The 25,766-nt window shown below is 35.9% G+C and overlaps 4 protein-coding genes across 7 annotated transcripts; 1 reads left to right on the top strand and 3 right to left on the bottom strand.

Moving 5' to 3' along the window:
- Positions 1-1,644: 1,644 nt before the first annotated feature.
- On the bottom strand, positions 1,645-4,498 carry LOC106382205 (pentatricopeptide repeat-containing protein At5g61400). 2 transcript variants are annotated; one of them, XM_013822188.3, is made up of 2 exons: positions 2,504-4,497; positions 1,645-2,054 (listed from the first exon to the last, which is right to left on the bottom strand). In XM_013822188.3, exons 1-2 carry the CDS (start codon positions 4,423-4,425, stop codon positions 2,000-2,002), a joined length of 1,977 nt encoding a protein of 658 aa, XP_013677642.2. In that variant the 5' UTR covers positions 4,426-4,497; the 3' UTR covers positions 1,645-1,999. The 2 variants fall into 2 exon arrangements, with proteins under 2 accessions (XP_013677642.2, XP_022568064.2); XM_022712343.2 differs by having other exon boundaries at positions 1,775-2,078; positions 2,504-4,498.
- Positions 4,499-7,820: 3,322 nt separating this feature from the next.
- LOC106382204 (protein NEN2) lies at positions 7,821-10,300 on the top strand. Its single transcript, XM_013822187.3, has 6 exons — positions 7,821-8,254; positions 8,579-8,736; positions 8,938-8,984; positions 9,062-9,125; positions 9,202-9,857; positions 9,934-10,300. The coding sequence occupies exons 1-6, from the start codon at positions 7,975-7,977 to the stop codon at positions 10,166-10,168; spliced, it is 1,440 nt and encodes a 479-aa protein (XP_013677641.2). The 5' UTR covers positions 7,821-7,974; the 3' UTR covers positions 10,169-10,300.
- Positions 10,301-14,006: 3,706 nt separating this feature from the next.
- On the bottom strand, positions 14,007-17,068 carry LOC106382203 (two-component response regulator-like APRR1). 3 transcript variants are annotated; one of them, XM_013822184.3, is made up of 6 exons: positions 16,270-17,068; positions 15,772-15,933; positions 15,544-15,677; positions 15,308-15,466; positions 15,122-15,230; positions 14,007-15,044 (listed from the first exon to the last, which is right to left on the bottom strand). In XM_013822184.3, the coding sequence occupies exons 1-6, from the start codon at positions 16,403-16,405 to the stop codon at positions 14,173-14,175; spliced, it is 1,572 nt and encodes a 523-aa protein (XP_013677638.2). In that variant the 5' UTR covers positions 16,406-17,068; the 3' UTR covers positions 14,007-14,172. The 3 variants fall into 3 exon arrangements, with proteins under 3 accessions (XP_013677638.2, XP_013677640.2, XP_013677639.2); XM_013822186.3 differs by having other exon boundaries at positions 14,007-15,029; XM_013822185.3 differs by having other exon boundaries at positions 14,007-15,038; positions 16,270-17,067.
- Positions 17,069-20,239: 3,171 nt separating this feature from the next.
- On the bottom strand, positions 20,240-24,149 carry LOC125593318 (probable receptor-like protein kinase At5g61350). Its single transcript, XM_048769781.1, has 2 exons — positions 21,979-24,149; positions 20,240-21,873 (listed from the first exon to the last, which is right to left on the bottom strand). Exons 1-2 carry the CDS (start codon positions 23,105-23,107, stop codon positions 20,486-20,488), a joined length of 2,517 nt encoding a protein of 838 aa, XP_048625738.1. The 5' UTR covers positions 23,108-24,149; the 3' UTR covers positions 20,240-20,485.
- Between the last annotated feature and the right edge of the window lie 1,617 nt (positions 24,150-25,766).

Raw genomic sequence — 25,766 nt, 5'->3', positions numbered from 1 at the left:
AATTGGTCTTTTGTCCAATTGGACCATTTATTAATTGGGCACGTCCATAGTCCGCCCAAAATGAATTGGACTGGGCTAGCCCATGGCCAGCCCGCCTAGTTGACACCTCTAGTCAATATTACATTTACTTTTCTTTTTTTTTGAAAAATATATTACATATGTTATGAAAAAAAGGCGATAATATTTTCTTAGAGTTTTTGTTTTTGCAAATGGCTTTTTAAAAAATATTATTTTTTAAACAGGGTTTAAATGGGTTTGCAGGGTTAGAGCTAACCCTGTCACGTTGAGCCCATATTAACATTTTTTTTTTGACGGAAAAATTTTATTCTTAGTTGTGGAGCAAAAACTCGATTTTGCGATTTTGGGAGGAAAACTTTTGATTTTGATGCTCAACAAATTGGAGGAAAGAATCATATGATATCTTAATTTTTCTAGTTTTATCTTTAAAATTTAAGAACAAAAATAAATGAAATATTTTTTTTCAATTAAATGAGTTAACCCTGGTACCAGCCCTAACCCTTGATTATAATATGGTCAAAATAAGGTTGGGTTAAAATAGGGCTGGGCTTATAATAAACAAAAGAGGGCTGAGCCCTAACCCTGTAGTTAACATCCCTACGCAAAGCAATGCAATTTGCAAGACCAAATCATGACTCATTTGACCCTATTCGTGCCATGGGTCTCTTGCAGTTGCATCGTCGTTCGCCTCTTTCCATGATCTCTTCATTTTCTTATCTCATTCTTCATATGAAAATTGCACCATCGTCCACGAATGATTGGTTAGTATTCCTTAACTATTTTCGTTTTGGTTACAATTATTGATTTAGTAGATTATCTGCAACTGCATTTACAAAAAAAAATTTATGCTGGCACACATAATAAATTATAAGCTCTAATTAATTTAAATTTTGTAAATAATCTATAAATAAATAATTCTGTACTAATTAACTAAGCAAAATAGTTATATTATAATTATTTACAACTTTATTGGCTGACTATACATGTCGCACATCAAGCATATAATTCCAAATTTTCATCTTCAAATTTTCTTACGGAAGTTTCAAAAATATATTTGGATATTGGTAAATTGGTACGTGTAAGCAAATAACATGACTATAATCATTTTCATTAGAAATATTTTTTGAAAGAATCTAATTATATAGTTCTGTACACGTAAATGTATGTTTAATGCGTGCAAGATGATGTGTATAGTGTGTTTTAGTGGATGTGTTTCTCGGAAGATATTTTACATATTACTATTCTATATAATAATTTTATGTTATTTGAAATTTATGACCAAACTACAAAATACTGTGTTTTTTTATCGGTTGAACTAGTTTTATTTAATGATACTTTAATTTAATCAACCAATTTATAGTAACTCTTTTATGCTTTTAACTTGGGGTTACTCTCCAACCAATTATATTCATATATGTCAATCGTTGGAAGAAACAACAATCAGATATAGATGCTCGACAATGGGGGACTACAAAACTAGTTAGGAACAATACTTATATGGGCTCTACGCTATAAAGCCTGAAAGAGTATTGAAAACGAATTCAAAGAGCCGTTAAATTCATTCAACCCGTTGATAAATGGTAACCACTTTGTAAATGTAATTTGATACCAATTACTTTTACGAGGTGGTATGAATCATTTAATGTTTTAAACAACGCAGTTACTACAATAATCTTGGGAAGGATCATTTTCCTTTGACCAACGCTTTGAACCCGCTCTATATCACTATAAATAGCCAATGCTCAAACCACTACCTTACACAGTCTCAAATCTTGAATAAAATCACATTTGAAAATGAGTGGAAAAAGTGGCAGCACCAGTGGAGGAAAGAGCGGAGGCGGTGGAGGAAAGAGCAGTGGTGGTAGCAGCAGCGGTGGAGGAAAGAGCGGAGGCGGCGGAGGAGGTTATATGGTTGCACCGGGTTCCAAAGGTGGTGCTTACATCTCAAGAGGTGGATTTGAGAGTAACCCTCAAGGATACTTCAGCAATTTGCATGGTAGTGGACAGAGCAAGAAGTGACTGTCTTTGTGTGGTTACTACAAGCATGAATCATCCATCTTCTCCAGTTAAATAAATTGCAATGAAGTTCAAATAACTATTGAAATAAAATGAGATTTTTATATTTATAAATTGTGCGATTGCTTAGTAAAACACTTCTTTATCAATCTCGTCACTAATCATGAAATGTGTGATTAGATAATATGTTAACATGGCCAACAAAGATAACAACACTTGATACATTTAAAACAACAACAATAAGCAACGTTGAGTACTTCTAAAGTATATGATACTCGAGTTACAGACATAGTTTGATTCATAAAACAGTAGTCAAGACTGCACCAAATGTTGTAAAAAAAAGATATAAACATAAACGTACAATGTCATAGAATCAAACACTTCTTCAGCAAACACTAATTACAGCCACGAGCCTAAGATTGAACCCAAAAAAAAATCACAAAATTCTCTGAGATAACAGATATCTTACTTGCAAACTAGCTGATAGTTCCTAAAGGATTCAGAGTTGCTCAAGAAACAAGCTGATCTTAGATATCCATTCTCTTGGTAAAGCATGGCTAGGAACTGATTCACCACAAGGTTTGGCAAGACTCCAGTTTTGATCATGTCACAGTGCAACATCATTGTGTCAATAACACGCTTTTCTTGAAGATGACCTTTTAGCATTGATACATAACTCGGTAAGTCCGGTGTTATCCCACCAGATCTCATGTCTGAGAACAACCTGGTAGCTCTAAGAACGTAGCCGTTCTGACATAACCCTTGAATCAAACATGTAAACCCCACATGATTCCAGCATGCTTGATTGTTTTCCAGATAAAAATCGATGGCATCAGAGACTCTCCCTTCTTTCCAGAAACCATCAACCAGGCAAGCAAACGTGTGCTCATTAGGGTGGACTCCAGCCTCCAACATATCACTGTACAGCTTTAGCGCTTCCTTCACGTTAGCCTCTTTGAACTGCCCATCTATCAAAGCTGTGTACGTCACAACATCAGGAACTATTCCTTTGATGCTCATCTCCGAGTACAAACCCATTGCATCTTTCATGTTTCTCAACTTGCAGTAACCATCGATCAAAGTAGAAAACGTTACGACGTCCGGCTCTACACCATTTGCTGTCATCTCTGAGCACAACTCCAAGGCCTTCTCCATATTGTACTCTCTACAATACCCATGAATCAGCGAGTTGTAAGTCACAGAGCTAGGAAAGATCCTCTCACTCTTCATCTTCTGAAACAATCTATCTCCTTCTGTTAACTGATCTTTACTACATAGCCCGTTGATGAGTATAGTATAAGTAAACACATCAGGCCAAAGACGCAACCTTTCCATCTCAGAACACAACCCCATTGCTTCTGACAAGCTCCCTGATCTACACTCCCCATGAATCAAACAGTTATAAACGTGCAAATTAGGATCAACCCCAAACTTCACCATATGCACTAACAGACTCCTCGCAGCTACCAATTCGTTAGCTTTGCAGAAACCATCGACCAATGCGCCGAAGATAACAACGTTTGGCAGCAACTCAGCAACCACAATCTCCTTATACAGTGTGTAAGCCTGTCTTAACTTACCAGCTTTACAGTATCCACCAATCATTGCACTGTAAGTAAACAAGTTTGGAACACCATGTTGCTTCTTCTTCATCAAGTCAAACACTTTCCCCGCTTCATCCATCTTACTCTCCCTCCACAGATCACGGATATATATAGTATAGATATAAACATTCGGCTTGATCCCTTTAGATTTGATTTCATCAAGAAGCGTCTTTAACTTGGAGGACAAGCCTTGCTTGAAACAGCATTGGAACAAAACAGAGTAAACGTACACATCAGGAACCAACCCACGAGAGACCATAGACTCATAATCAGCCCAGACAGAATCAAACCTTCTCCTTCTAACCAACCCATTCAAAACCGTGAGACAAGCTTTAGAATCAGGAGAAGTTCTCATCTCACGGCTCACCCAAAGAGCTTCTTCGAACAAACCCATCTCCACAAACTCCATAATCAGCAGACTAAACACACCGTTACTAAACTTCGAGCTCTGAACATCCTCGAGCGCGTTGAAAACTCTGTAAGGGCGACGCTTGAGAGTTTCTATGAGGCATTTTATCAAACACCTTGCGTGCGTGTACCTCCGAGCTCCGGTTAGGACGTGGATTAATGCGGAGTGAGATCGGAAATCGTTGGAGTTCGATGTGTAGAAGAGTTTGAGGGCTTCTTCCGCGGATCTGCATTTTAGTATTGCTGAGGCTAGACTCGAAGAAAAAGAAGGGAATAAAGGTGGTGACTTTGAGGGAGATTGAGGTTGAGAGAACGATCTGAAGGTGAAAGATTGGAGCTTGTGGATGTGAGTTGATGGTCTATGAAGAAGCTTCAACATCTGGAGTGATTGGATTCTGGTCAAACTGTGAACTATCTGAGATCTCAGGTTTGTAATGGTACCGTACAGTACTTACATCGGTTTATTCCGGTTAGCGTTTCAATTTGTTTATATGCAGCAGGCTTATTAGATAAGTTGTTAAAGTCAATTTTATTTTTAACTGATCAGTAAAGATTCGTGATGGCAAAGATTCTTACTGTGGATCATGACAAGTGCAACGTTCTTTTTGATGAATTGGGCCTCGACTGTAGTTATGGTAAACCGCAAACTATACAGTTTTTGTTGACAAAAACTCACTTCTTGTGGACTTGCAGAAAGTATTTTACACTTTTGACAAATCCTTTTCTTACAGGACATTAATTGCATGCCGCTACATCTGTTGGAATACATGAGGACTACGCATCGATAACTAAAGAAGCACACAAGCTCTGATGCATCTGTTCTGTTCACTCCTTCTGTGCTTGAAGATGTCAGACTTATCCATGAATCCTCCTAAGAACCAGGTTAACAATGACGTGTGACTAGTCTGTTAAAGCTTTGATCGTCTTCTTTTTTTCGTTCAATACATTTTTTTGTTAAGACTCCATGCATAATTCAATAAGTTTCTACAGGACAGGAAGGTCACTACTGATCAGTCAAAAAGAGCTGAAATTCAACCAACTCTGATGATGCGGCCTACTTCAGATGCACAGGTGACGACTATGTATGCCTTATTGTGTGGGTATTGGTGACTAAATAGGTGAAAATTGTTGATGCCCTTGGAAACTCTGCCTTGAGATTGTTGGTTTTTTAAGTATAAAAACTCAACTTGTTTGTTTCTCCTGTCATAATTCTGGTTTTCAGGCAATGGAGCTAGAAATGCTTGCAATTGTCAGTTGTTCAAGGTCAATAACAGAAGCAATGGTTGATGCAGCTATGTACAATATATGTTTGCTTTCACCGTGGGGTAGTAAGAGGAAAAAAAAAAAGATGTTCGATTAACCGTTTGGATTATAGAGGTTAGCTTAGTTTTAGTTATTAGTTAATAACTGAACAGCTAATCGATTTGTTACCATTGGTTCCTTTTTAAAATAATTTTGGGATAGTAACATGAAAATAACTGCAAAGTATTCATTCTCCTACGTTTCCCTTTACAATCATGAAAATAACTGCAAAGTATTCATTTTCCTTAGTTTCCATTCGTCATGAAACCTCCAAAAACGCCATTGTTGTTTTAAACAAATTGGCAATCCCAATTGGCCATCATCAGCTAATTTTTTTTTTATAATAAATGCAATAAAAATAAATACTAATCTTTCAGATACATACCGTTCAGCAAATCTTTCCGGCCGCAGTAACGTCTCTTCTTGCTGGGAAAGGGCAAAGCTGTTGCAAAGGACATAACCGTCGCGAGGAACATAGCCACGTGGGAGAAGCTGCCGATGAAGGCGTAGCTGCCAATGAAGACGTAGCCGCCGCGGGGGACAAAGTTGCTGCCACACTGAGCACTAAGGTAATATCAGTAAGGGGTTCGTCCAACTTGAAAAATCAAATCCAACTCGAAAAAATGGTACTAAACTCGAACTGAAACTTATAAAATACCTGAATAAATTTAAATGATATCTGAAAAACTGAAACTAAACCCTACCGAAACAAAATATTATGAATACCCAAAAATACTTGAATCACAATTATATATTTAATTTTTTTTAATTGTTTTAAATCTTATATCCAAAAGCTAAGTATTGGAAAATATTCAGAATTATCTAAAATACATGATAATATTAAAAATATTCAAATAGCCAAAAAGATACTCAAAATACTTTAAAGTATGAAATAGCTATCAATTCTCCATCCAAATATCTAAATCGATTAATTATTTTGTCATATATATATTATTCAAATTTATACTTATATATTATTTCATTTTTGAAATTAAAAATTTTAAGATATATTTATATTTTTGAATTTCTTACATAATTTAAAATAGGTATCCAAAAGCCATAAAATTTCAAATCAAACCCAAACCAAATTCATAAGTACTCGAACAGAGATAAAATCAAACACAAACCAAACCGAACTCAAATGGATATAAAAATATCTACTCCTAGATAATACCAACAAATAATCTAATTCTAAATTTTCTAACAAATTCTAAGACTTCACTTTAATTACATTTACTTAGTTTTTTTGAAGGATTTAAATGTAGGATCAACATATTTACACTGTCCAAACTCTTAAACTAAATTTTGTGAAGTTATTACAAAATTAAAATGGGAAAACCTTAAGAATCATACTAAATATCTCCTGAAAACACCATCCATCTCTATTAACGTATGCTGCTAATATAGCATGAGTTTTTGTTTTCCATTTTCAGTTCCTATTATTATAAATCACTCTTAAATTGGATTGTTTGACCAGTAATATTGTTTTCCCTTCTTAAAAGTCAATGATACAATGAAACCTAAGCCATTCATGCGTTCTGGTCAACGTAAGAACTATCTTCTCAGCTTTGTATGGTACAATACTATCAGTTTATTCCAGTTACTGTTTGGGTTATTAGATCATCTTTTGTGCAAGAATTCTTAAAATCTTCATAAACTTACCTCAATAGGTTTATTAGAGTGGGATATTTATTCCAAAAGCTGACTATCTTCCAAAGTAGATAATATCAATGTTTAAAAAGTTGCTAGATGCTAGTTAAACGCTGATTATATGGGTGTTTAGACTGAACTTTTTTCAAAAATTGTTTTGAAAAACTCATTTCAATTAGATCTAATTTGTCGAACTAATGGTGCCTAAATTTTAGGAACACTGGGTAATATCAACAACTAATCTAATTCTAAATATTCTTACAAATTCTAAGACGTCATTAACAATTACATAAACTTAGTTTTTTGCAGGATTTAAATTCAAAATCAACATATTTACATTTTTTTCCAACTTATTGACAGAAATTTGGTGAAATTATTACAGAACTAATTATGTAAAACCCCACATATAAATCATCATACTAAATATCTCCTAGAACACCGTCCATCTCTATTAACATGTGCTAATACAGCTTGAGTTTTTGTTTTCCATTTTCAGTTTTATAAAGTTCCTCTTAAATTTGATTGTTTGACCGGTAAGTCAATGATATCAATGACACCCAAGCATACATGCATGCTGACAAAAAAAACTTGATTTTCATAATCTTGTTCCCATTTTAATTGAAAAACATATTTTCTCAGTAGAAATTTCTTATTGTTTTTGACAGATACCAATCATGTATTTTAAATGTTCTTATTCCAGATTCTTTGAACTTTAACTTTGAATATTTTTCCTAAAACTTTAGTTTCAAAACTTTTTTTTTCTAAAAAACACTTTATTTAAAACAAAACCTTGGTTTGTTTCACAGGACACCGACCAAGAAAGCAACCCCATATCAGACTTGGTCGAAGAAAATAACCAAACCCACCTTCCTAAGTCTCCTCTTGTATATAAATCTCCGCTCAATACCCAAACCCAAATCCAAAAAAGTTCCATACTTTCCACACCTTCCTCTCATTTCAACCCGACCCGTTACCAATGGTTCCGTCCGGAGACCGCTCAGAGATCGCCTTCTTCGACTTAGAGACGACAATCCCCTTTCGAGCTGGCCAAAAGCACGAGATTATCGAGTTCGGTTCCATCCTCGTTTGCCCCAAGAAGCTAGTCGAGCTTCGGAGCTACACACAGCTCGTCCGACCCGCGAATCTCAACCACATCACTGATCGCTCCGTGAATTGCAACGGTATCAAGCGAGAGGACGTCAAGTCGAAACCCACCTTTGCAGATATAGCCGACGACGTCTACAACATTCTCCATGGTTTGAAACTTTCGTCTTTCTTACTCCTCTGTGTTGTTGAGTTCTTGCTTGATACGAAAGTTTTGTTCTTTTTGGGTTTATGAGTACACAAAGGGGACGACACTGTCAAAGTTTGTCTCTGTTTTGTTCTTTATGTTCAGTTGTGTTGATGTTTTAATGGTTTGTACTTTCGCCTTTATTTCTTTTCTGTGTGTTGAATTGCTGATTGATATGAAAGTTTTGTTCTTTTTGTGTTTTCTTAGTCCACAAAGGAGATGAGACTGTCTCTGTTTTGTTGCTTTATGTTCAGTTGTGTTGATGTTTTAGTGGTTTGATCTTGTGTAGGGAGGGTATGGGCAGGTCACAACATATTGAGGTTTGATATACCAAGGATAAGAGAAGCTTTTGCAGAGATTGGAAGAGATCCACCAGAGCCGAAGGGCACTATTGACTCCTTGGTGTTGCTTACTCAAAAGTTTGGGAGGAGAGCTGGTGATATGAAGGTGAACATTGATATAAAAGTCTTTTACTTGATGGAGATTAGCTCTTATGCAATGTTGAAGAAATCGCTAGGCGGTAATTAGGTGTTTTATATAGGAACATTTTGAAAAATTGTTTCGTTTATATCCAATTTGCTGACTAGGCGCGCTTGGAACATTGGTTGGATGCTTATTCTGTTTTCCATGTGGACTTTGTTTGGACAGATGGCGACATTGGCTACATACTTTGGGATAGGGAATCAAACGCATAGGTAATATAGATACGCAGGCTTTGTTTTTTTTTTTTTGCATTACCGTTGTTTAGTTCTAATGCTTTGTATCTCTTTAGGAGTCTGGATGATGTGAGGATGAATTTCGAGGTTCTCAAGTATTGTGCCACTGTTTTGTTCTTGGTACGCTCTCTTTATCTCCTCAAGATAGTTTATCTTGATAGCTAATTCAGAAAACTTGCTATGTTTCTTTCAATAGGAGTCAAGTCTACCAGATGAACTTATAGAGAACTCGGTTACTACTACTACTACTACTACGCCAGAAACAAGTTCAAGAAGACGTAGGAATACAAGAACATCTCCGGTTAGTGAGGAGACAGCGGAGAGCACCACAGCCATACCTATTCTATCATTCGTTTCACCAGCAGGATCTCAAACCAATCCCTTTGATATGAGCACTCTAAGCAACGAGATAGCCTCCGAGACTCTTCAACCAGATGTTCCCACCATGGAAGAAGAACGAGACCAGCCATCTAAGGCTATTATTACCTCTGACCAGGAAGGATTCTTGGAGCCTGGAGTGATAACAATTCCAAGCATCAAAGCTGTTCAGGTCCCTCTTTATCACGGGAGTCAAATAACGAAGCCTCAGCTTGTCCTTGGAGACAACAAACCTCTTCAGCTCCGTTGTCCTGACCTGAAAGTACGGTTTGGAATCAGTGGGAAATTTATGGATAACGCTGGGAGGAGGAAACTGAACTTTGTGATTGATCTGTGTCCAAGTCTCTGCAACGTATTGCAAGAATGTGACAGTGCTGCAAAGACGATATCTGTTGATTCAGGCAGTGGTTCTGAGTGGAACCCAGTGATCATTCCTATGAAGGGGTTTCTCAACTCTCCTACCGCAAGGATACAGTAAGTACTGTATGCTTATATCTCTCTTTTGCTGGTTTTTATGTTTGCTTATTTGTTCTTGTATTGTTTGTTGCAGTATGCCGATAGGGTTAAGTGGAGATGTAGACCGTTATGCAGCTGAGATACAACAGAGGGAGCTGTCTGGAGCTGCTACTACTCATAAACGCATCTCAAGCAACCCAAGTGCTGAGGAGCTCGAGTCTTTGGTGAATCCAGGAACTGTCCTTGACGCTTTCTTGTCTCTGGAGCCATATGATTATCAGCAAAGAGCTGGGATCCGTTTAGTTGCTAGAAAGCTTGTTATACATTAGTAAACAGTACTTGATAGCTCCACATAACTGCTGTTCAGTAGAAATATATTAGCTGATTCTGTTTCTAGTTTCACATTACTTGTAACTCAGATTTATATTCTTCGTATGCACATGGTTTCTAGTTTCACATTACTTGTAACTCAAATTTATATTCTTCATATGCACATGGTTTCTTTGTCTGAATTTGCAATCTTGTGTCTGGATTCGGTTAGTTTGGGTTAGGGGTGGGCACTTTACCCGATATCCGAAACTGATCCGAAAAATCCGAACTGAAATCCGAATCGAAGTAGCAAAATATCCGAACGGGTATTAAATTAGGAGAGATTGGATATCCGAACCCGAACGGGTAATATCCGAACCCGAATGGATATCCGAAGATATCCGAACATATGTATAATTAACCTTATATTTCTAGTTTACATCTCTCATTTTATATAAAATATTTATATTGATACTACACATACTTTAAGTTCATATGATATACATACAATTACGGAGAAAATGATATGCTACTCACTTAAAATACATGTCAAACTTTTTATTTCAAAAATTAACAAAAAGTTACATCCAAAATTTAAAAACAATAATCCAATTAATGTCTTTTTAGTTTTAAAATGTTATGTCCAAATCTATTAACCATTCAATCTATTAAAAATAAAAAAATTAGTTAAGCGAAAGTTATATTTTTAAATACAAGAAATTTGAGATATGAAAAAATTAATATATTTTTTCAAATCTAAATATCCGAACCTGATCCGAAATAACCGAATCCGAACTAAAAATACCAGAACCCGATCCGAAGTTCAAAAATACCCGACGGGTTCTACACCTCTATACCAAAATACTCGAAATATCCGATCCGAACCCGAACGGGTACCCGAACGTCCACCCCTAGTTTGGGTAGTTTGGTTCGGATAGTTTGTGTTTTCAATTAGTTTGTTACAACTTAAATCTTACCGAATTCACTTGAAATAAAGTTTGGTTCGGTATTCGGTTTATCAAAGTTTTATTTTGGTTCAATTTTGGATAATTTAGAAGCTTGAAGTTATGGAACATAAGTCTTTTTTTACCTTTGCATGGAATAATTATACACAAGATATGAGCCCGTTGCGTTGCAACGGGTTTTTGTTTGATGTTTTAATTTAATAAAAACCATAAAATAATAAATCATTTTATTATGGTATTATGATTGTTTTTTGCATATATTGTTAGAGATTTATTTTATAATTAAAACATTTTCACACGTAAATTCAAGTTAATATTTATATTTTATAATCATGGTGCATAGATGAGTTGTTATAAACTTTATACTAAGGATTAGAGAAAATATTATACTTAAACATTTAAACTGAACACAATTCGAAATAGAAAATGAAAAGTAAAAAGAAATGAAAGTTAAATACACCAATCGAATCAATGACAACATTATACATATTCTTATGTACTAATTAAATGTTTTATTAAATAAGTCTTTAAAATTTTATTTTGGTAGGATTTTTAAAAAATGAAAACATTCTATTTTATAAATATCCTTTTTATTTACAATTTAAAAAATATTAAATACTCTTTTACAATTTTGTTTAAGATTTTAGAAAAGGTAAATTACTGTCATATAACGTATTACAATTATCTTCTCTTTAGAATTTCATAAAACAATTACTGCTATCAAATAATTATTTTTAGGTATTAATAAATATTTTTTAAATTGCTATTTTTACAATTCGTAACAATACTAATTTTACATTTTTTGTTAATTAAATAATTTTTAGTATCATGTTCATCATCAAACACTCTCTTAAAAATAATATCAAATAAATTTTTACAATTCCTTTTTGGTTAGGACTTAAAAATATTATACAATTTTTTTTTGTTTAGGATTTTTTTTTTTTAAAAAAGGAAAACAAATATTATTTTACAGTTTTATAGATTTTATAAAAGGAAATTAATATTACATAAACTTTTACTATTATATTTTGTCTATGATTTAAAAAAAAAAATTCTATCAAATAACTATTTCCAGTTAATATTAACTATTTTTAAAAGTTGCAATTTTAAAAATTTGTTTTTTCAATATCAGTAATATTTTTACAATTTTTATTATAAATTGAATAATTGTTACTATCATGTTTATCATTAAATTTTAAAAGTAAAAATTACTATTAAATAAAATTTTACAATTCTCTCTAGTCACGATTAAAAAAAAAGAAAACATTCTTGATTGGTTAAGATTAGAAAAAAAAATTATTTTATAAATCTCTTTTATTTAAGATTTTAGAAAAAAAAAAGTTATTTTCACATAATGGAAATTTTTATTGACACGTTCACAATCTAATTTTTTAATTGACACATATCACAATCATATCAGTTGAAATATTTGATGTTAATTTTGGTTTATATTTTTGAACACAAAATTATTAAAAAGTAAAGTTAGTTTATTATAAGAAAAATAAGATTATTTTTACGTTTTTATTTTATTTAGACTTTTAAAAAGGAAATTAATTATTTTATTTCTTTTAGATTTTTATACAACTATTTTTTAATAGAAAAATTCTGTTTAATTATTTATATATTTTTTCTTATACATACAAACACATATTTATCATATACACACATTCTCATGTACGACAATAACATCAAAATTAAAAGTTATGCTAGCATCATAAAATGTAATAAAGATAATAAAAAGCTGAGTTGTATCAAGAAATTAAAAGAAAATACTCAGGTAATACTTTTCATATAAATACTATTGTGTTTTGTTAAAATAATATGTGGAATCTTAAACCTAAATATAGATGTGAAATATTTGTAGCTATTTTTGTCATTTTTTTTAACATACAATTACCTATTAAAAAGGAAAATTGTTCACTTATAATAAAATAATAAGAGTACTTTTACAATTTTCTTTTAATTATACTTTTTAAAAAGTAATATTATTTATTTTAAAGTTAGTTTTTTTACATGTTAATAATTTATTGTACTTGTAAGATTTTACAATTTGTTTTTGTTTAACATTTTTTTCTTAAAAGTTAATTTTTATCTTTTATAATTATCTATCTTTAGTATATTTTAAAATAAACATTATAATGAATAATAATAATAATAACAACAACAATAATAATAATAATAATAGTATTAATAATAATTATTATAATAAGACTCTTAAATAATATTTATAATTATTTTTTAAGAAAAATAATTTTTATTATTTTAGTATATATATTTTTGATTGTGATATAGTTTAATATAAACACATTTTTAAATATATATGTCACAATCATGTTAATTAGCAATTTTGAAGAACCAAGCTCAATACAATCTGTTATAATTATATTTTCATTAAAAGTTTAGAAAATAAAAATTATATTAAATAAATTTTTTTCAAATCTATTTTTTAGGATTTTGAAAAAGGAAAATTTCTAAAAAAATTACTACCAAATATTTTTGAAAATTCGTTTTTACTATTAAATAATTTTTAAAAGTAGTTTTTTCAAAATTTGTTTTTATTATCTTATTATATATATTTTTAATCTTTTATATATTTAAACACTTGTCACAATATTAGAAAGAAAATTATTATGAAATAATCTTTTGTAATTATCTTTTGATTAGGATTTAAAAAAAAAATTACTATTAAATAATATATATAATAAGATTTTTGTAATAAAATTCGGTTTTGTTAATATCTTAGTATATATATTTTAAATTGTGAGATAGATTAACACATGTCACAATCTTAAATATGTAATAGCTATCTGTCGCGATTATGTTAATTAGCAACTTTAAAAAACCAAACTTTATATGATAAGATGTTAAAAAGGATGAAGATACAAAGTAAAAAAACAAGATTCAAGGAAATGATGCTGGAAGGTGAAGAAAAGTTTATACATCTTACAAGTTTATACATCTTACTTACTCATTGAATGTGAGTGAACATGGTCAAACACATCTTATGTTTATCAACTAACTAAACCACACCCACATAAGGTTTCAGTTCTCAATGTTTCTCAAGTTCCCTGAGCATCATCCTGAGGAGATGAGTCCCTATTCTCCTCTTCTTCTTCATCCTCCTCTTCCTCGTCATCATAGTCAGGCTGCCCATTTAAGTCAACATTCACCCCGTTCACTTTCCTAACAAACTGACCCTTAACACGCGGCCTCCTCTCAGCAAGCTTCTTCCTATTCACATACCTAATCTTCTTATCAAAACACCTTTGGTTCCTTTTACGTCTAAATTTAAGCAAAGCTTCCTCTCTTCTGTCAAGTTTACTCACTCTCACCTCGTTAGATGGCGGATGATAATGAACCATAGACATCTGACCATTCTGTGACATTTGATTGTGCTGTAACGATGTGTTCATGGGATGGTGGTGGTAATAAGGAGCTCCTGACATTCCATTGAGATGATTAGGTGGGTAATGAGGATGTTGATGATGACCATACTGAGGCGGCATCATGGCTGCTGACTGCATCATAACTTGGTTCATGACCCCTTGCATATAGTAAGGATAGGCATTTTGTGCAGCAACTTGAGATGAGTCCTTGCTTCTGTTCATAGCAACCTGGGAAGTATTCATATTCCTTTCTTGGTAACTCCTACCATGAAGTTCCGTGACGCCGCCATTCTGTAAGTTCTCTCCTTGAGAATAGTTTTTCTCAGTCTCTCTACCTCTACGTGTTTGTTTGGTGTTGTTGATCACCTCATTGGCCACCACTTGAAGCTTCTCCGCCATTACTGGATGAAGTGAGCCGTTTCCATTGCCATGGGGAGGAGGATCTTGACGGTTGGTAGCCAGGACAGTAGACTTGACATATGTGAAGAAAGCTGAGGACTCTCCAATCTTCAATCTACTCTTCTTTGGCACTGAAGAAACTTTCTCTGCAGAAACGGTAACTATATTAGCATTCACAGCAACAAAGCTATTGGAAAGTGCTAAATCAAAGCGAAACAATCACCTGGATTAGGCTCATGATGAGACCGAGGAAGATGATTCAATGGAGGCTCTATAATAGCAACAGGAGGAGCCGAAGTGGCTGTGCTATCAGCACCATTAGCAACAGGGCACTACCAGCAAAAGCATGAGAAATTAGCTCTTTGCTATTTTTAGAGGACTTCTAAAACTTTCATAATACTTTTCTCACCTCTTTTTCCTGATGGCTTAAAGCTCCTCTCTGCGACCTAATAGTTCTGTCGTCAGTGTCATCAGAGAAGAGGTTGGTACTGTTTGTGTTTGGATCACTTGGATCAGATCCCACAAGATCAAAATCATAGCTGAACATATTCTTCTCAGCAAGTCCTAGCTGCAAAAACAAAACACAAAGGTAGTTTAACTTAAAGTATAGTAACAGAGATTAAGAAGTAAGGAGCAAAAACAAACCATGCGTCTTCTTCTCCACATGTGTGTCCACAAGTTGAGAAGCTCGTTGGTGCGAAGAGGCTTGACAAGGTAGTCAGCTGCACCTAGCTTCAAGCACTTCACCACAACAGGTACCTCGTCTTGCCTCGACATCACTTCAAATAGCATATTATAATAAGATTCGTTAGCATAAAAGCAAATGATCATGCTGTCGAAACAAACTTTAAGCAGAGAAAGTAGAAAGCTTACTTATGACAGGGATTCTCCGAAGATCTTTGTCTCGAGTGATGTACCTCAGCATCTTCATACCCTTGGCCATGGGAAGATCAATTTCCGCAAGTATTATATCGATATCAGGCCCCTCTGCGTTTAGTGCATCAATCACCTGCCTTGCTGACTTCGCTGAAGTCACTGCGTTCCAAAAAAACATCCATCCACAATTTTTATTTGTACAAAAAGTATATAAAAAAGGCAATAGACACTAAATATGCATATAAAACTACTAAAATCAACAAAAGATGTCACTTAAAACGTCTTCTCTCAAGGAACCAACTGGTTAAGACAACAATAACCCTAAATGGAACACAGCCGCCGCAGATTGTAAGAGAGAATGTCATCACATACTTGAACAATATTATTCAGAACTAAAGTATAAATCAAATCTAACCCTTGATTGTTACCAAAAAAAAAAAAGAGGATCTTTTGACGACAACAACAGCAGCAAAGATAATAAGTTCTAAAGCATACCTTGATAAGAACACTGTGAAAGGAGGGTGGAAACATCTCCCAAGCTCTTGGAATCATTGTCACAAAGCAAAATTCTAACTCTGCTTCTGTCAATAAACCCATCTCCTCCCTTACACTCCCCGTTCAAATCCATCATCAGATTACTGATAAACCCCCCCACTAAAATAACTAATCACAAAGACTAATTTTCCCTAAACAAAAACAAAATAAAAGTTTAATACAAAAATAAACCAGACAAATAGACAGTGCTATGATACTTCCATTGCCAAAAAACAGAACAAGGGTTCCGGTACCGTGTCCCTACAAAAGCCGCCTAATTTGTCTCTTAAAAGTCACTTAATGTCACGACAAGACAAAGGTTACTCTTTTAATCCCCAAACCTAATCGTTTAGCCATGGAAACGTCAAAAAAAAACTAACGGTGAGTATTGAAATCAAGAATCCGTAGCAACGCCGGCGATGAGATGAGGAGAGAGAGAGAGAGTGGAGTTTCCGACAAGAAGACTGTGAAAGACTTCTTTGTTTTGTATGTCAGTGGTGAAATTAATGAGACGCGAGAAGGGGAAAGGGACGGTGGTGATCTGAGGCGTTGAAAGAGATGTTAAAATGGACGGTGGAGATTGGAAGCTACTCGGAGAGTGCGCTGGGAAGATATTTTTTAGGCGAATGAGATGGCGTGGCACGGAAAAGTGCAGAGGAAAAGGTAGTGTGGATAGTTTGGTAGAGATAGAGAAAATGCCACGTCACTTTCTGAGAAATATCTTTAAAGATATTTTTGATGGTGGATATTGCAGATAAGATGCATCTCCATATCAAAATCAATTAGTATTATATAGAGAAATTTTTTTGGGGAAAAATAAATATCTGTGACCAAACTAAATGCCAAACATTAGGATGGTTTCCCATTTCCGCTTGTTTTTTCAAAAATAAAATAAAAATACATAAAAGTCCATACTATTTTATATAAATTTTTATTCAGTATTTTTTTCTCTTTTTCTAAATCTGGAATATATAACTCAGACAAATGATTTTATCACACATCTCGTAACACGTACTCCTAAGAATAAATTGGATGAAACGCATTCATATTTGAAGTATATGTGACATGTAGATGATTTAGACATTCAAATTTGAAGTGCGTACATGCCACTTCTATCATGCTAGATATAGATGTAACATCCCGAGTTCTGATATGTAAAAAAGCTTAAGAAAATTGATTTGGATATTTATGTCACTAAAGTTGACTTACCTTTTCCGGAACACATCCTAAAAGAACTCCAGAGTTAAGCGTGCTTGAACAGGAGTAGTGGAAGAATGGGTGGCCTATCGGAAAGTGATTCGCGATAGCGTGCAAGTGAGGCCAAAACACGGAAAAATGTCGGGGGGTGATTGCAGGGTCAGTAAACAATGATTTCGAGCCTTGGAAAAATTAACGGACTGATCGCTGGAACGGGATGGGGCCCACGGGCCGAGAGAGCTGACGAGGGCGGCCCATTAGCCGTGGGCGGTCGGGGCGTTACAAGTGGTATCAGAGCTGGAGTAGTGGAAGGATGGGTGGCCTATCGGGAAGTGATTCGCGATAGCGTGCGAGTGAGGCCAAAGCACGGAAAAATGTCGGGGGGTGATTGCAGTGTCAGTAAACAATGATTTCGAGCCTTGGAAAAATTAACGGACCGATCGCTGGAACGGGATGGAGCCCACGGGCCGAGAGAGCGAACGAGGGCGGCCCATTAGCCGTGGGCGGTCGGGGCGTTACAAGTGGTATCAGAGCTGGTTAGCCATCTCAGTTCTGACCTGAGAGGCGTCTTGAGACTTGTCGTGGGCCGCAACGAGGACGTTGCGTTCTTTGAGAGGGGGTGAATTGTAACATCCCGAGTTGTGATATGTGAAAAGGCTTAACAGAATTGATTTGGCTACCTATGTCACCAAAGTGGAGTTACCTTTTCCGGAGCACATCCTAAAAGAATTACAGAGTTAAGTGTGCTTTAGTTGGAGTTGTGGAAGGATGGGTGACCTATCGGAAAGTGATTCGCGATAGCGTGCGAGTCAGTCCAAAGCACGGGAAAAGGTCGGGGGTGATTGCAGGATCAGTAAACAATGATTTCGAGCCTTGGAAAAATTAACGGACCGATCGCTGGAACGGGATGGGGCCCAGGGGCCGAGAGAGCGGGCGAGGGCAGCCCATTAGCCGTGGGCGGTCGGAGCGTTACAAGTGGTATCAGAGTTACAAGTGGTATCAGAGCTGGTTAGTCATCTCAGTTCTGACCTGAGAGGCATCTTGAGACCTGTCGTGGGCCGCAACGAAGACGTTGCGTTCTTTGAGAGGGGGTGAATTGTAATATCCCGAGTTGTGATATGTGAAATGACTTAAGAGAATTGATTTGGCTACCTATGTCACCGAAGTTGACTTACCTTTTCCGGAGCACTTCCTGAAAGAACTCCAGAGTTAAGCGTGCTTGAGCTGGAGTAGTGTACCTATCGGGAAGTGATTCGCGATAGCGTGCGAGTGAGGCCAAAGCACGGAAAAAGGTCGGGGGGTGATTGCAGTTTCTGTAAACAATGATTTCGAGTCTTGAAAAAATTAACGGACCGATCGCTGGAACGGGTTAGGGCCCACTGGTCAAAAGAGCGGACGAGGGCGACCCATAGCCGTGAGCGGTCGGGGCGTTACGATAGATGAGTTAGACATTCATATTTGAAGTATGACTCACTTCTGTCATGCTATATGTAGATAATTAAAACGTTCATATTTGAAGTATGCCATTTCTATCATGCTATATGTAGATGATTTTAACACTTTGTAATTCAGTAAGTTTTGTAAAGAGACAATTTTACAAATGGGTGTGAGTTGGATTTTGCAATCAAGATGGTATAAGTATATAACGTATCCTTTTAGACTTTTCGAAAATTTTATGAGCTTCTGATCTCTCTATCTCGAAGTTTATAGGTTTGATAAAGGATTTGACTATTTGAGATACTTAAAAACATAACAAAATTAGGTTGCATCCATCATTACACCACAAAAAAATATTGACAATATCCGAGAGGAAACTTAGGAATATAAAAGACTTTCGTTATTTTATTCAATACGTTAAAATGGTTTTGGAAGCCAGAACTAGTTTGTTACAAAAAAAAAAAAAAAAAAAAAACCAGAACTAGTTATAAACGTACATGTTTTCTTGTTCTTATGCAAGCATATATCAGCGTTTCACCTGTTGCGGATTTTATTAATGAATGTGATATTCGTGAATCATACTAGTAGATAATGTAAAGAAATAGTAATCTAATCAGTGGTTGAGGAAACAAATAATTTAGTTGTCATAATGATAAAGGTAATTTATAAGTAGGCTAGACTTTTATAAAAACAAACAAAAAACTTTTATAGTAAGTAACCGACGAGCTAATATATTTGTATTCACGATTGACAGGCGAATCTGGTTCGCACAGGTTGACCAATGAGACATAAAAATATATACATCAAATTTATTCGTAGCAAGACACCTCTTGTCCCGGTCCAACTTTCATTACGTTTTTAATTATTCAACAGTACATGCGATTCAAGTACGCGAATGCTTACAAGAAGACATGGGAACTTCGGTTTTTCATGTAAGAAAAATAGTATTTAGTAATCCATTTTCCGGTTAGGATTCTCGATCGGTTTTGAATGAACAAGATAATGAAAAATTGCTCTTACGTAAAATCAGAATTATTGATGCAAAATGTATTTATTCTCTAGAGTTTGTGTAATCATATAGCAAAACAATGCCTCCCAAAAGAGATTATCCAGTCATATGCACTGATCATACATCAAATTATATAAAACATAAAAACAGTGCTTCACAAGAGAGACTAGCAATTAAGTAGCAACAGTGCACTTATTGTATAGTTCTATCACTTGCATATCAAGATCAGATATATGCTAAAACACAACGCAGAATATTGTCAAAACTCACAAACAAATACAAAGAAACTTATAAAAAAGATGAAATAAAATTATACACAACATAATCTACAAGACAACCCCATGTCTTTTAAAGAAAAATCACAAATTTTTAAAATGTCTCATTTCCTTAAAATCAAAGGAAAGAAATAAACTGAAACTGCAATTAAGAAAGAAAAAAAAAACAATCAAACCAAAGGCTTTCTTGAATCCTACATCTTTATGAAAGCCAAGCTAAACAAACAAACAAAGAATCACACTTAAAAAACCGGCGATGTCACAGCAAAGGATGCGGCGGAGATTGCATCTCCTCGCCGGAAAACTCCATCTGAATATTCATAGTAGTCTTATCTTCAGACAAATCAACTTGAGCTGAAGCTTCTTGAAGCTGCAAAGCATACTCAAGATTCCACAACACATCTCCCATTCCAGGCCTATCAACACCATACTCAGCCAAACACTTCTCTGCAGCCTCCACAAACTTCCTCAAGGAACCTTTACTAATCGTTCCGACAATCTTAGGGTCAATGATTGTCTCCAACTTGCCTTTCCTATGCAAGTTCATAGCATACTCTGCTAGGTTAACTTGCTCTCTAGGTAACTGTGGGTTTATCACAGGCCTTGCACATAGAACCTCGAATAAGACCACACCGAACGAGTAAACATCTGACTTGTCAGTGAGCTGCTGTCTTCTGAAGTACTCAGGATCTAAATACCCGAAACTACCCTTCACTGCTGTACTTACATGCCCTTGCTCCATAGGGGCATCTTTGGAAAGTCCAAAGTCTGAGACTTTAGCGACAAGGTTCTCGTCCAAGAGAATGTTGGTGGTTTTGACGTCACGGTGGATGATCCCCTGCGCTGCACCCGTGTGGAGATAATGGAGTCCACGCGCTGAGCCAATGCAGATCTCTAGACGTTGCTTCCACGACAAGGTAGGTATAGGGTTAGGGTCGTTTTCTTTAGAGCCGTATAAATGATCACGTAGAGGACCGTTTGACATGTACTCGTAGACAAGAATCATCTCTTTATTTTCATCGCAGAAACCTATAAGTGAAACCAAATGTCTGTGTCTGAGTTTGGACAGCATCTGAATCTCTGTCTGAAACTCGTTGATCCCTTGCTCTGAGCTCTGGTTCCCTCTTTTGATAGCCACTTGCGTCCCACCGTCGATCTCTCCGATATACACTTTACCGAATCCTCCAACACCGATCACAGACTTCTCATCGAAGTTCTGCGTCGCGGTTTGCAGTTCCGTGAAGGGGAAGTAACGACCTAAACCCTGGTTTGAGAAGAAGCTAGAGAACCCGTTGCTTTTGCTTTTCTTCGACCCGAAGATACTCATTTTCCTCGATGTAGTTGACCCGCCCTTGCTCGACATGTAACTCGAGTGTCCTGCGTGCAAAGGAAGCAACCACGAGGAGAAACTGTTCTGTTTTTGCCAGTCTTTAGGACGTCTCTGCCATCTAACAAGCAAGACAACAACCCCGAAGAAAGCGGTTAGGCCCATGACGAACCCGATACCCGCAATGGCTAGCTTCTTAGACGACATCCCAATACTCGGTCCTCTGTACTTCCCATCGACCCCGAAAAGCCCGTCTAAACTCCCGGCTGCGTTGTTCAGCTTCATGATCTCTAAACCGTTGAGAATCGCATTCGGTTTACCTGCAAGGCCGGATCTGAGATTTTAGAGACTATAAACATTTACTAAAAAACTGTTATAATTTAGCTGGCCAAGACCAATGTTTCACTGAACTGTGTTTTGTTTACCTGATTGTAGGTTAGGCGTCGGACCGACCTGAACCAGGATGGACCCATTGGTGATAGCGGACGCGTTGAGCACGAAGTCCGCATAATAAGCTGTCCCTAGAGCGTTGGTCTTGGTCGAAAGATCGAGTCCGGAGATCGCGATGAACTTGTTGATGAAAACATTGAAGACGAGTTCGTTAAGAGACTTGCTCACAATGTCACAAAAGTGAAGCCTGATGAAATAATCATGACCAGAGTCAACGCTCGCGCTCCACGAGAGGTTGAAGTTAGGCTCGCTGGTTTGCGCATCGGCCATCTCCATGGCCGATGCGTAAACCGGATTAGGAGCGATGAGCTCCGTGGCTCCCCCTTCAGGGTAAGTTATCGTCTTGGGATCGACGGTGACGTTTCGAGAGCCTTCGGGGAACGAGTTGTAGGGTTTGTCAGAGAGCCACGTGCGAGAGAGAGGGTCGATCTTGGAGGAGACCAAGTCTCCTCCGATGTTTAACCGGTGAGAGACTTGGAGAGAGAAGCTGCTTAGGCCCTTGAAGTCAGGAGATTGCGGAACAGAGGAGGCAGAGTCAGGGACAAGCTCGTCGGGGACGGAGACGATCTCCACGGCGTTGATGAAAGCGATGGAGCCTTTATGTGGTTTGAAATACAAAGAGAGCTTCTCCGAGGCGTAGACGAGGTACTCTTTGAACACGACGGAGGAAGGGTTTGTGGCGGAGAAGTCGTGTAAGAGAACGGTTGTGTCGGTGGTGACGGAGAAGACGGAGTCTGTGAGGTTGTAGAGAGGGTGAGGGAGAGGGTAGAAATGGAGGCGGATCCAGTGGCGGCCGGGGCGGGAGATGTAGAAGGAGTAAGTTGCTTTTCCGGGGAAGATACGGGCGGTTAGGTATAAAGGGAGGGTGTCGGAGGAGGAGGGGATGGTGTCGACGGAGGTTTTGATGTCTTCTTCTGTTTGTAGGAAGGAGACAGACTGTTGGTCGGATTTGAAAGTCCGACCGTCGGGGAGTTTTGTCTCGGCGGAGGAGCCGCAGTTGATGAGGTAGTTGTCGGAAGGAGTGAAGGAGGAATGGGTTTTGATGAAGAAGAGGGAAACAATGAGGAGGAGGAGGAGGAGATGACGGTAATGTTCTTCCCCCATTGTTTCCGGAGAGGGTGTTGACGGTGGTGGTGGTGGAGATGGTGGAGGAGAGACAATGTGAGGTTTAGCATGAAGTTGAATAATTTATTTAAAATTTGTAATGTTTTCTTTTTTTGTTTCGTTGGACGCACGTAAGTGGTAGTATAACGTGCGTTGAAGTATGTATTATGTAATTATTTTCTTGTTAATTTAAAGAAGTTTTAAGTCAAAAGCATTTTTTTTGTGATTGTGTGTGTGGGTGGGTGGATAAGACCAACCGCAACGGTCGGTTTATTGAGTCCTTAGCTCGCGGTTTTAGGAAAAATAGAATTAAAAAAATTTAATTAAGTACGGTTTATTAAGGATCGTAACTTAATTAGAAGGCTGGAAGGATTGAATCCTTACCGACGTGTCATCCCTTCCCCGGTTCGATGTCGGGATGAATTTGGTTCAGGGAAAAAAAAATTAAACGCGAAGGAGATTAAAAAAAAAAAGCTCCGGGCGATCGAAGAGGCGACAGACGACTTGGTGATATCGAAGGTAAATCGAAGCCTCCTATCGTTCGTTTATGGATTTGTTTTGGTCGGATGTTGTTCTCCTCGAGATTTAGGGTTTCTTTTCAGTTTTAAATCGATTTGGGGATATTTCGATTGAAGTTAGGGTTTCGAATGATTTGGGGATGACGATTCGAATTGATTAGGCTTTGAATACGATTTTGTTTTCCTTCGATTGATTTAGTATTGATGTTTAATTTCCATCTTATTCTCTCAGGTTACGGAATCATGGGCCAAGATTATAGCTATAGCCAACCGTCGTCTTCAGAAGTGAGTTTAACTTGGCTTCTTCAAGAAGAAGCAGATGTGTATGCCGATGAAGCTCAGAGTAGGTTGAACCTTCAAGTCCCTGTTCAGTACGTTCCTCAACCTGATGTCGAAGAAGGAATCCCGAAGACATGTTACTGTGGTGGTGACCCTGTAGTCGCAACATCTTACACACCGAGAGATCCAGGGAGAAGGTATTTCACATGTCAGAACGTAGACGACGACGACTGCCATATTATTATTTTATTCCTAAGGACTTCTGATTGGATAACACTATTGGACGTAAGATTAAGACAATAATCTTTAACTATTCAAAAGTTAAAAAATAATATTTTTTAACTCCTAAGGACTCCTAATACAAGTACACCAATGCATATGCTCTAAGTCTTCTTGAGTTTACTATTACAATCAAATTGGTAGGCAGCAGTTAAAAATAAATAAATTTAAAGCTAAAAAAAAAATTAGTAACTCTTATCTTTCAGATTGATAACTTTGAAAATATTTTCAGAGTGTGCAACTGCATACCTTTTTGTTTTAAATTAGTGAAAGCCATGTTTAGCTCTTTTCTGTTATATTCTTATCGTTTTATACAAGGTGAAACTGGGATATACTCTCATGGAATAAAATCACTGAATGAATATTCATTAGTATTTATTTCTTTTATATTATTATATTGTTAGTAATATTCATTAGTTATATGACAAAGTATTTTATTTCATATTATTTTATATCATTGAATGAAATATAATATTTAATTTAAATAATCATTTGAGGTTGAAAAGTGGTGAAATAATAAAATATTAATTTCATTTCTATCAAATTTTATTAGTAATTATCTTTTCATCCCAACTATTCTTTTTACTAATTACCAGTTACAGCCTAAACACTATGTAAACTTTAGTTGAGCAAAAATAGTAGTTTATATGTTTGCAGGGAGAATATTATGTTTCACATTTCATGGTGGACGCTGGAGAGCTGAAAATGTATATTGGAATTGTTACAGATAGAGCTTGGCAAAAGAACCAGGATCCGAAGAACCGAACCGAACCCGATTCGAAAAAGTAGTACCAAACTCGAACCGAAATTGATTAAATATCAGAACAGGTTCAAAATTTTGGTATCTAAAGAACCGAAACCGAACCCGACCCGAACCGAAATATCTTGGGTATCCGAATGTAACCGAAATAGATTTATATACCGAAATATATTACTTATTTTTAGATTTAATATATATTAAAAACATCCAAAATATATAAGATATTTTTAAGTTGTCTAAAATACATGAAAATATACATAAATAGTCAAAAGTAAATGTCTAAAATATATTAAAAACAACAAAATACTTGAAATATCTATTGATTTTCTATCCAAATATTCAAATCAAACCAATTTATATGTTAATTCTAGGTATTTTGACATATATTATACAAATTTATATGTAATATATTATTTTGTTTTATAGTTTTGTGAAATTTTAAGGATATAATGAATATTAAAATTTTTAAAATAATTTAAATGGGTTATCCGAACTCGAACCGAACTCGCAAAGATCCGAAGCGAACCCAAAACCCGAATAGATCTGAACCGAATCCAAAATCTAAATGGGTATCCTAACGCTCACCCCTAGTTACACGCTTTGAAAAACATGAGTTATTGCTCTGATACCGAAAAGGCTAACAATACATTCGTCATGTTTCCGTGTCACAAAGATTAAACTAATTTCGTGATAACTCCACTATGGTATTTAACTATGTACAAGTATGATTACTCTTTTAAATAATTAATTATATGTTTACTCTTTTTTAAAAAAAAAAATTGTCCTAACCATTACGTCACAACGCTAAACATAAATTTAGACA

Source organism: Brassica napus, chromosome C9 (assembly GCF_020379485.1).
Source record: "Brassica napus cultivar Da-Ae chromosome C9, Da-Ae, whole genome shotgun sequence".
Lineage (NCBI taxonomy): Eukaryota > Viridiplantae > Streptophyta > Magnoliopsida > Brassicales > Brassicaceae > Brassica > Brassica napus.
This window is presented reverse-complemented; position numbering and strand designations above follow the sequence as displayed.

Coding starts and splice junctions, on each gene's coding strand:
- LOC106382205 (XM_022712343.2), bottom strand. CDS start 4,425: ATGTTGAAGCTTCTTCATAGACCATCAACTCACATCCACAAGCTCCAA. Junction 2,079..2,503: donor AACTATCAGCTAGTTTGCAA/GTAAGATATCTG, acceptor ATTTAACTGGAG/AAGATGGATGATTCATGCTT.
- LOC106382204 (XM_013822187.3), top strand. CDS start 7,975: ATGGTTCCGTCCGGAGACCGCTCAGAGATCGCCTTCTTCGACTTAGAG. Junction 9,126..9,201: donor GTGCCACTGTTTTGTTCTTG/GTACGCTCTCTT, acceptor TTCTTTCAATAG/GAGTCAAGTCTACCAGATGA. Junction 9,858..9,933: donor TCTCCTACCGCAAGGATACA/GTAAGTACTGTA, acceptor TGTTTGTTGCAG/TATGCCGATAGGGTTAAGTG.
- LOC106382203 (XM_013822184.3), bottom strand. CDS start 16,405: ATGATGGATTTGAACGGGGAGTGTAAGGGAGGAGATGGGTTTATTGAC. Junction 15,678..15,771: donor TCGGAGAATCCCTGTCATAA/GTAAGCTTTCTA, acceptor TGCTATTTGAAG/TGATGTCGAGGCAAGACGAG. Junction 15,467..15,543: donor TGTGGAGAAGAAGACGCATG/GTTTGTTTTTGC, acceptor TTGTTTTTGCAG/CTAGGACTTGCTGAGAAGAA.
- LOC125593318 (XM_048769781.1), bottom strand. CDS start 23,107: ATGGGGGAAGAACATTACCGTCATCTCCTCCTCCTCCTCCTCATTGTT. Junction 21,874..21,978: donor GACGCCTAACCTACAATCAG/GTAAACAAAACA, acceptor CCGGCCTTGCAG/GTAAACCGAATGCGATTCTC.